The 9,837-nt window shown below is 41.0% G+C and overlaps 1 protein-coding gene across 1 annotated transcript; it reads right to left on the bottom strand.

Moving 5' to 3' along the window:
- Nucleotides 1-255: 255 nt before the first annotated feature.
- On the bottom strand, nt 256-9,775 carry LOC140690714 (trafficking protein particle complex subunit 9-like). Its single transcript, XM_072952636.1, has 4 exons — nt 9,455-9,775; nt 9,057-9,177; nt 2,279-2,405; nt 256-498 (listed from the first exon to the last, which is right to left on the bottom strand). The coding sequence occupies exons 1-4, from the start codon at nt 9,504-9,506 to the stop codon at nt 496-498; spliced, it is 303 nt and encodes a 100-aa protein (XP_072808737.1). The 5' UTR covers nt 9,507-9,775; the 3' UTR covers nt 256-495.
- Between the last annotated feature and the right edge of the window lie 62 nt (nt 9,776-9,837).

Below are 9,837 nucleotides of genomic sequence, written 5' to 3'. Positions count from 1 at the left end.
TCTTTTCCCTCCAGTTTCTCAGGAACAAGGCTGTTCGGGCCTGTATGAATTCCGGCTTCCTGAAATCTCCGTGCTCAGGCTGGTCTTGCCTGTGCATCCGGCCCGCTGCTCAGAGGCTCTTCCTCCCCTGCAGGAGGACGTTTCTAATCTTCACAGGGACACAACCTCAGGGGAGCTCTCCTCTCGCCCTCAGCATGGCAGGTATCCCAGGCCTCATCCCTAGCAGCCCCGTTAGGACGGTGTCTGCCCAGCTCTGCTAGTCAGATCAGCAGCCTCACTGCCAGGGATTATACCCAAGTCACACTGCAAACCTACTGCCCGCCTCACAGCCCCCAGCCAGCAGGTCACCTGGAAGTCACAGCAAGTGCCCCACCCAATCCAGCAGTCTCTTCTTTTGCCAGCACCACTGATGAATGGTTTCCAACCTTCGGTCAGTTTCGCACAAAACAGCACCTTCAACTGTGAAACGGGCGGTTTTTCTTCTGCACCTCATCCTTACTGGAAACGTAAAGGGAAACCAAAAGGCCTTTTCTCAACCCTTTTCTGATGAAACCCTCCCACCCACAATACTCATATGCTCAAGAGCTTTGGATCCACATGATTTTCTTTCTCTTAGGCTAAGTGGCTCAAAAAACTAAGGGATTCTTTCTCCTTTGAGGGTATTAGCACTCAGTTTCTTGGCTTTAATCTGTTTTTGTCTCTCTCTTCAGTGACCCTAGCAGTTGCCACCTCTTACTCCCTTCAGTAGCCTCCCTCCCAACATCTAGTCTAGGAAATCAGCTGTGATGAGGGGCACGGGGACAGTCACAGAAGATGCAACTAAGGCACAGAAAGGCTACATAATTTGCCCAAGAAATCACCTTGAACCACCAACAGAGTGTGTCACGTCCCTCTGTTTAACTCTAATGCTAAGCAAGTTAACTTTTTGTAGATTATGTTTATAAACAGATGAGGTATGAAAATACATACAAGGACACACATCAACTCTAAGATATTCATTAACTCCACTATTTTGTTTCTATTTATTTTATTTCTATTAAAAAATTAAGAACCCCTGCAGTCAATATAGCAAAATGTTACTGGGTTTTAAATCCAGAATATACAGGGGTTGTGTCATTACTCATTCTTGTATGTATTTTCACAAGACAAAATGATTTGAAAGTCTCTCTACCCGCCCCCTACTCACTACTGGCTCTCACCAGAGCTCCCAGACCACACATCTAACAGCCTTTCACTTTACCCACAGCTGAACTCATCAGTTTTCCCCCAGAACTCCCTCTGCTGCTTTCCCTCCTCAGAACACAGCAGGGCCATTATTTAACTCATTAATCCACCCAGAAACCTGGGCCTTACTCCATCCTACCTTCACAGAAATCATTGATCCTTTCCTCTTTACCATCTAAACATGCCTTCAATCTGTTCGCTTTTACCCACTGACCGTCCCACCGCTCAAGTGGAAGCCAACAACACTGCCCACCTGGACTCATGAGTCTCCCAAGTGGCCCCACAGCCACTCTCCCCTACTTGAGACAAATGTGATTGTGTCTCTCCCACGCTTTTGGACTCATTTCAGACCCACTGTTCTTAGAAGAAACTTCAATTTCTTCACCTGGTGAAGGTCTTTGCCATGAAACTGTCAGCTCAGGAAGGGCAGGACACACCCTCGTCCCTCGGCTCCACCATCTGGCAGAGCATCAGCTTGGGAGGATTGAGTTCTTAGCAAACTACTTCACTTATCCATACAAATCCATGGTAGATTAGAAAGATTTTAGATGTTGAGCTTGACTATTAATTTGGGGATTTTGCACTGGCAACCTGCAAGTATATATTCTAATTATTGTGTCTTCTTAAAACCATACCCAGATTAAAGGAGTATTTGTGGAATGTCTTTGGAGTAAAAGGGACTGTACTTTTACAGATTTTATGTTTTATTACATGAACAACCAGGACAGGGTCACAAATGGAACCGCCTCACAAGTGACAGAAGACAGGTGAGACGCATATAGCAACAGGTCACAAAGATGGTAAGAGCAAAGTTGTTTCTCCAACCCCAGAAAGAATTCCTCCAAGAACTGAAAACTCAGAAATTTGAAAGTAAAATACTATCATATAAAGAAAGAAAATAAATAATCCTCTTCATCAGGGTTTCTAGATCTGACTGCAGAGTTATTAGCAGGCCATACTGAATCCTAGCACAGAAAAATCAGATGGACTAGTGGTGAGTAAGTTCCAGGAAAACGGCAGTAACTCCTCCACTTGAAAGAGGACACACACTCACTTGTTCAAGGTGATTGTAAACCACATTCTGCAGAAATTCAGAAGATTCAGGCACCGCTTCTAGATGGTGATGACACGGAAGGACGGCTTGGATGCATGCTTCTAACTGAGTCACCGGCATTCTTACACTGCAGGGGGAAATGGAGGCCCTCAGCCAAGAGCACAGTTGTTCCTGTCATGTATCCCAGGCCGTGCCTCGGGGACTCAGTGTACTGTAGCAGTCTGGCCCCAGGTAAGGACCCGCAGCGTGGCCCAAGCAAGCAGGAGGGGCACTGTGCTTGAGAAATCCCATCCCCCATGGGGGCAAGAGGGGCTGGTGGGGTTGTGTGAACCTATAAATGCTCATAGAAATACACCTGCATACATTGAAGTGATAAAATTAAAAGTAAAAGGCTATTTAACAAAATTTCAATTGTCAGTGTTAATTTTACCATTCCATTCCGCTTGTCCGCTGCACTCTGAGACAGGCTTAGGCTCTCTCACACATGCAGCTCTGATGCAATAGTTGTGAAGTTATTTTACTTTGCTGCAAGTGTCTTCGCTCCCAGTGTCACTGTGACTGTCGTCTCTTAACACAGTCAGATATCTTCCTGGATCTCTCCCTGAGTTCCTTGCTCCTGCTTCTCAGATCCTGAGATAAAGAACAGGTGAAGGCACATGACTGGAAAAGTCAATGTGGACTTGACCAAAGTCCTCAGTGACCCCCTAGGTGAGTGCTGCCCACCCCTTACCTTCGATTCTCAAGGTTCTGCCCAGGGTGACATCCAGCCAGGAGAGAGTCCTGGGCCCTATTAAAAGCTGTGTGGCTTGGGTGCAGGGAAAGCTGCAGGAGCTGGTTCCGTAGCCGGTCCCATCCACACCTCTGCTCCTCTCTCTCCCGAGGCAGCGCTGCCAAGCCTTCAGGCTCCCTGAGCTTCTGTCTTTCTCTTCTACTCTACTTCAAGCCCTTTTCCTCTTCCTTTATTCCCTGATTATCCCTAGCTGGAGTGATTTTTCTATCATAGAATCTGAAAAAATTTCCTGCAGCTGAAAAAGAGGTGCCAGAGGTCAACGCGCATATGGTGGTTCCTGAATAGAGCCCCTGGTTAGGGGGACCCTCACCAACACTCATGGGGCATCAGGCATGTTGCAGGGTCGACCACCACCAACAAGAGTTTGCTGTGACACCAAGGCACGCACAGCATCCCTGCTCACTAAATTGTAGTTGTAGTCCTTTATTTAGAAGCAAAAATAAAAAAATTGCTCATGTTTCTTACTAAAATTATTTATGAGGGAGAAAAAGAAATTGTAATAGAAAGAACAAATTTCACTCCATGTTAGATGTGTTCATTTGGCTTTAATCCTGTACCTTGTTTTCTAGGCTCAGACTTGTTATCTCTGCACCTTTTGTAAAAGAAAGTTGCCTTTAGCCTGAAATATCCAGGAGGGTCTATTCTCCGGGCTCTGATCTTTAAGGATATTTGCTCTTCTACACTTATGTATAGATGGCAAGTTGTAAAATAGTGAATAACCTTTCTTTTTTTTGGAGGTTTTACAGGGGCACCATAATTTGACCCACATGGACAGCTGCAGGAACAAAGGATTTCAAGGACAAACAATTCATACAGCAAGAAGTTTGCAACAACCAGCCACATCCCCGCCACTTTTTATTATAAAAGGAGACTGAATTCTGCCCTGGGGAAGAGAGTTCTACTGGATAACAATATGCCATTTTCTGGGTCTGCCAGCTTTACAAATAAAGTCTCTTTTCCTTACTCCAACATCTCATCTCCCGATTAATTGGCCTGTCATGCAGCAAGCAGAACGAGTTTGGACTTGGTAACAAATTGACTGCCTTAGAGGTAGTATGTCTCCACTGTTTCCTCATTTCCAGTATTTCACAACCTATCAATTTTATAAGCTTTTTAACAACATTAACAAAAAACCTATTACAAGGAATTGATTCCACAGAAATAAAATTATTTCTACTCCTTCAAAACTTTTTTCTTTTCTATTTTATTTTGTTTTGCTTATTGAAAAGAAAATAAATTCAAATCTTTTTATTTCACGTATTTTTATAACTAGATATTGTAAATAGTACAAAGATATTTAAATTGCAATAAAAATTGTTCATATATTAGTATAAAGATATATACACAATCAATGCAGATTAGGAAAGGAGTAGATATTTACTAAAAATCCACTGCACATCCAGTCTTTTACAAGCATATCCTGGAATATAAGCTCTATTATCCAGGGTCCCCCACCCCCAATCTCACTGCGGAGTCCCTTAGTAATCAACTACCAAGGCACCAGCATAGAACCATGAGATCACTATTTTAGGTATAAATGAGAGTATTAGCTCATTCAATTCTAAAACAGAAACCTTAAAATAAATACTGAACTTACTTACAGATAAACAAATTTGGACACAAAAAAGTACAGTTTCTCCCCAAATTCACAAAGATAATAACTGGTAAAGGCAAGATTTGAACTCATCTGCCTTGAATATAAAGCTAAGTTGGAAATCCCCTTCAACTCTGGAGGACCAGCAGCACAGCCTGTCACCCTATCTTTGTTCAGATCTGGCTTTAGACAGCCTGAGACAGCACCCCTTCCTATGGAACTCGACGGCAAACAATAACAATAAGGATTTTATATTCAGTAGTTTCTTAGGTCTCAATTATATAAAGTGTCAGCAGGTCAGCAGAAAACTCTGGGAAATATGAGTGGGTCCAGAGCTTTTTGCTGATAAGAAACTCAATCTATCAGGACAGAGTGACCTTCCCATGAGAGGCCTCATGGACATAAACTAAAGGCAACTGAGCAATGAAAACTAGCAAGAACATGGAACTCAAGCAAGAAGGATCCCTACCATCCCCTGCCCAGTTGCCTCTTCACCTTTGTGGACAAGACGGCAGAAGGTCCATGTTCTTGTCCAAGTTACAACATCATGGATTCTCACCCATATAATATTACGACTCTATGCTGTCTTAAGTCCTTTCCAACTAAAATATGATGAAACCAATAACTCAGCGGAATGTCTATGTCTCCACTTTCTCTCTTCTATTAGGAGACTATATCTATGGCCACAAAGCCGAAATTCAATTAAAAACACCATGCACGAAGCCTGGTGAAAGTCTGTGTAAGAGACATTGTTCTCAAGCTCAGTGAGTGAAAACTCAGAAAAAGTGGTCCTTATCCCTCTGCAAGTGGAAGGTAGCTTGATTGTGTGTGTGTATGTGTGCACACGTGTGTGTGTAAATCAAATACAATGTATTCTGGGATGTGCACAGATTTTTTTTATGTTACTATCATTTCATGAGGATGAGCCAACCTTTAAAGTAATTTGAATCTACTATTCTGAGAGAGTCTCAGGATCTTTTGGTGGAGGATGGGAAAGGGGAAGGAAAGGAGGAAAGAAGTAAATGAAGCAAAGCTGTAAGTATACTGCTAGGGAAAGGCAAGACATTAATTTTGTTCCTACTTGCATCACACACAAATTAGGGACTGGCTTTCCCCCATGTCTTGTCAAGCACTGAGTTGCAGAAGAACAGGTGACAGCCCATTTCTCACTGAGCTTGTGACTGTACGTGGCATCTTATAGACACTAATTATTTAACCTGATCAAACAATCTAGCAGCAGGCTGTAATTCTCCTATTTTGAGAGATAAGAAAACAGGAAGTGAAAGAGGGTATATAGCTTGACAAAAGTCAGAGGACAAGTAAACTAAAGAGGATGAATTCAAACTCAGATCTGAATGCAGAGTCTGATCTTCCCACTCCGAGGGCTGGAAATTCCTTAACACACAGGGTCCCCAGCTCCTCTGCTTTGTTCCTGGCACCAAGCATTTCCCATGGCGATATTCTCCAGTTCTCAGACACAGCGCTCTGTGCAGCCAATAACCTCCATTCGACCTTGATCATCTACCTGTCACGCCCACCAGGCTTCACCAGGCAAGAAAGCTGGCTTTCAACTGCATACAAAGCCACCCCTGTTTTATCCTGGACTCTTCAGCAGCTTTTCCAGCATAAACACAGCCATGAAAGTGCTCACAGTTTGTACATGAGCCACACTACCTCTCTCCATCTCTGTCCCCACCTATACTACTTTGCTATGACCATTTTGAGAATCTTGGAAACAAATTTTTAAAAACAGAAAAGAAAGGATTCTGTAACAAGTACTTAATACTTACAATTTAAATGAGAAGTTACAAAGTGAGTATTTACAAACCGAATCTGCCTTCCTAGGTGTCAGTTTTAACAGTTAAAATATACAATAGCAAAAAATTCTGACTTAAATAATTAACAAAAACATCAACAATAATCTGGAATAAACTCAAAAACAATGCCCATGTTGTACATGGAGGAAGTACACGACTGTACTGTGGGGTAAAGTAAGAGGTGTGAAAGTAGAGACATCAACATTTTGTATGGAGGAAAGCAGTTTTGTAAAAATGTACGTTCTCCTAAAGATAATTCAAAAGTACTAAAAAATCCCACGACAGCACTTCTTTTTTTTTTTTAACTTGAAAAATTATATTAGAATTCTTCAGGAATAATAAAGTCATAATACTAACCAAGAAAATTTGGGATCGAAAAGAGAATCAAAAAATCGCACTGTCAGATATTAAATAAATGTTTACAATATGTAAGATATAGTGCTATTGTAAGAAAGTAAGATTGATAAAAATAAACCATGAGCTCAAAAAGAGACTCTAGTGTACATAAGTATTCTTTACAGGTGGGATTTCAAGTTAAAAAGCAAAGTAGGAATTCAATAATTGTCTTGGGACAATCAGAGAATCCCCTGGAAAAAACAAATTCTATTCCAGTCATAATGAACGCAAGAAAAATTACAGAATGTGATGTGAATATTAGAAAGTACTAATAACAGCGAATATAATTCTTTGCTCATATTAATTCAACTTCTCTTCACTATAACAAGTACCATCATCATCTCCATCTTAGAGATTAAAAAAACCTACAGAAGAAATTTATACCATTATAAGAAAGTATTTCTAAGAATAATATCAGGAATAAAACCCAAAAAGAAGACATTTACAATCTTAAGATTATTTTGGGCCACAACAAAAATGAACCTACTGAACAAAATGAAAGGCAAAAAATGACAAGGAAAAGCTCTCTGATACATGTTGATGAAGACAAGGGGTTAATGTTCATAATATACATAGAGCTGTCACAAAGCAACAAGAAGCTGCCTCACTTAAATGTGTGCAAAGGACAAAAGAGATCATTCACTTTTTAAAAGTCAGATGGCTAATGAGTGAAAAATGCTCAATACCTCACTGGTCATCAAGTGCAAATTAAAACAATGAAAAAGTACTTTTGCTCATCATATTGGCACATATTTTTAAAAGATATTCTAGCTAGTGTCCATCTTTGAGAGAACAAACTGTGAGCGATCTTTTGGAGGATGACATGTCAATGGATATGTAAACTCTGAAAAACGTGTGTACACACAGGCTGAACTCCACATTTTGGAATCGTTTCATTTAGAAAAATTCAGTTCAAAAAGATGTACTTATCAGAGCATTTACACAGCACTGTTTACAATGGTGAGAAGAAAAGCTGAAGTGAAATCATATCCAGCGATAGAGAATTGGTTACATAAGTTATTCTACATCTTTTCATGCCCCACAGGAGAAGGAATTTCTAGATTCACTTGAAAGGAGCCTGTGATTTATGTAGTTGTCACATCCAAGGACTAAATTACCAGAAAACTTAACGAAAATAATACTCATACAAGATCACAGGAATGTTTGTATAAGAAGTATGCCAGTCAAACACCCTTTCTGACAGTGGAAAATGGAGAAAACTTAAGTGTCCACCATCAAGACAATGATGCGGTAAATCACGGTGAGCTGTGGGCACTAAAGTTCCGGTGTTTCGGCGTGGTCCAAGGCCTTGTCCACAGTACGCTCCCACGAAAGGTGTCCTTACACAAGAGACCAAACCTGCATATCAGGAAAACCCTCTACTCTATCTGAAAGGACCGGGTGAGTCTGGAAGGAGAGGACGTCTGTGATATATACCTGAGTGAATAAACCGAGCTGCAGAAAACATATAGTATGGCCTTATTTTTCAATAAAGCATATATACACACACATAGACATAGATTTCTCATATACGTGTATGTATGTGTTTATTTATATGACATAGGCATAAAGGTCATGAAATATATACTCCACATTGTCAGCAGTTTTTACTCTCAGGAAAAAAGGGGAAGGGATGTAGGGGACTTTCGGTACCACAACAGATCTCTTTTCAGAATTTCAGTTAAGTATACTTGGAATTTAAAAGTTTATTTAAGTCCAAAGTAAAATGGACGAGGACTCCACAAGACAGAATGCTATACTAGTCATTAAAAATCATGCCAGGGGAGATAGAATATTGTAGAAAAATGTGTAATAAGCCGAATGGAAAATGGAGGTCTCCACACAGCAAACAGGCACACATTGCTCGCTGGTTTTTATGACAGAGGTAATACACACTGATGAAAAGAACAGAAAATAGATGTTAATGTGTTAATTATTATCTCTGAGTACTGGCACCAGGATAGATCCTTTTGACCCTTTTCTCAGACATTTATATTAAATACACACTATTTTTCATCTGAAAAATGCATTTTTAGATGTCTAGTACCACACATTGGAAAATTACACGAGTACTTACAGAAACAAATAACTAGGAGACACCGCAGCAGTGTCACAAAGTGTAGAAAGGGCGATCCTGAATAACACCGCGCAGTTACATAAGGACCCACAAAGTGAGAGCACCTGCTGTAACAGGGCGCGGCCCCCTTCCATTTGTCAGATGTGTCTTCAGGGCTGAGGCAGTTCTGAGCACGGCCAGTGTCAGTGCTGGTGTCTGGATGGATGCCACTGGAGGTGAGGGCGCCTGCAAGCCGAGAGGAAGAACAGAAATCATCCTCTGCTTTTTCTGTCTTGTTTCTTTGTTACTTTTAAAGAGAGGCGGAAATAAGATAAACTGGATCTTTCCTACTGAAATTTCAGTAATGAAACCATTTTTAAAGTGATCACAACTTATATTCTGCCTATGACTGTCTTTTCAACAAAGCATCATATTTATAAAATGTTAATTAACTCAGTTAATTAAGTCCCTGTTGAAACATTCTAGTAAAGAGCATGAACTGCAGTATGTAAAAGAACCACACCTGCAGTGACTAGCTCAGCTGTCTTGACGGCAGTGCAGTCAGCCCCCACCATCCCGTGGCCCTGAGCTCCTGATGCTGGTAAGAGAGCGCGCTGCTGCCTCAGATGGAAAGAAAAGGTGAAAGCATTTTCTGAAATCTACAGCACTGACAAAACATAACTGATAAATCCCAGGCTCCTTTGAGGCTGTCATTTTCCGTTTCTGGCCAACCCCCGTCAATGAGCAGAACCACCCCATTCCCGAGTCATGGGACTCACGTGGGCAGCAGTTTTGGAGAAATTTCCAGGTATAGAATGTAAACCAACTATACATAAAACTCTGAAAAAGAAAAGATGCAATAATCTGATTTTGGAAGACACTAAAATATTCTCCTAAGCCTTAGTA

The sequence above is a fragment of the Vicugna pacos genome, chromosome 31, assembly GCF_048564905.1.
Source record: "Vicugna pacos chromosome 31, VicPac4, whole genome shotgun sequence".
Classification (NCBI taxonomy): domain Eukaryota; kingdom Metazoa; phylum Chordata; class Mammalia; order Artiodactyla; family Camelidae; genus Vicugna; species Vicugna pacos.
The sequence above is the reverse complement of the archived record's forward strand: the minus strand, read 5'-3'. Positions and strand labels throughout refer to the sequence as shown.

Excerpts from the sequence above, each read along its gene's own strand:
- LOC140690714 (XM_072952636.1), bottom strand. The coding sequence starts at position 9,506 with ATGGTGGGGGCTGACTGCACTGCCGTCAAGACAGCTGAGCTAGTCACT. Across the intron at positions 9,178-9,454 it reads AGCTGAGCTAGTCACTGCAG|GCGCCCTCACCTCCAGTGGC; the intron begins GTGTGGTTCTTT and ends CTCGGCTTGCAG. Across the intron at positions 2,406-9,056 it reads GCCGCGCCCTGTTACAGCAG|TGTAAGAATGCCGGTGACTC; the intron begins GTGCTCTCACTT and ends TTCCCCCTGCAG.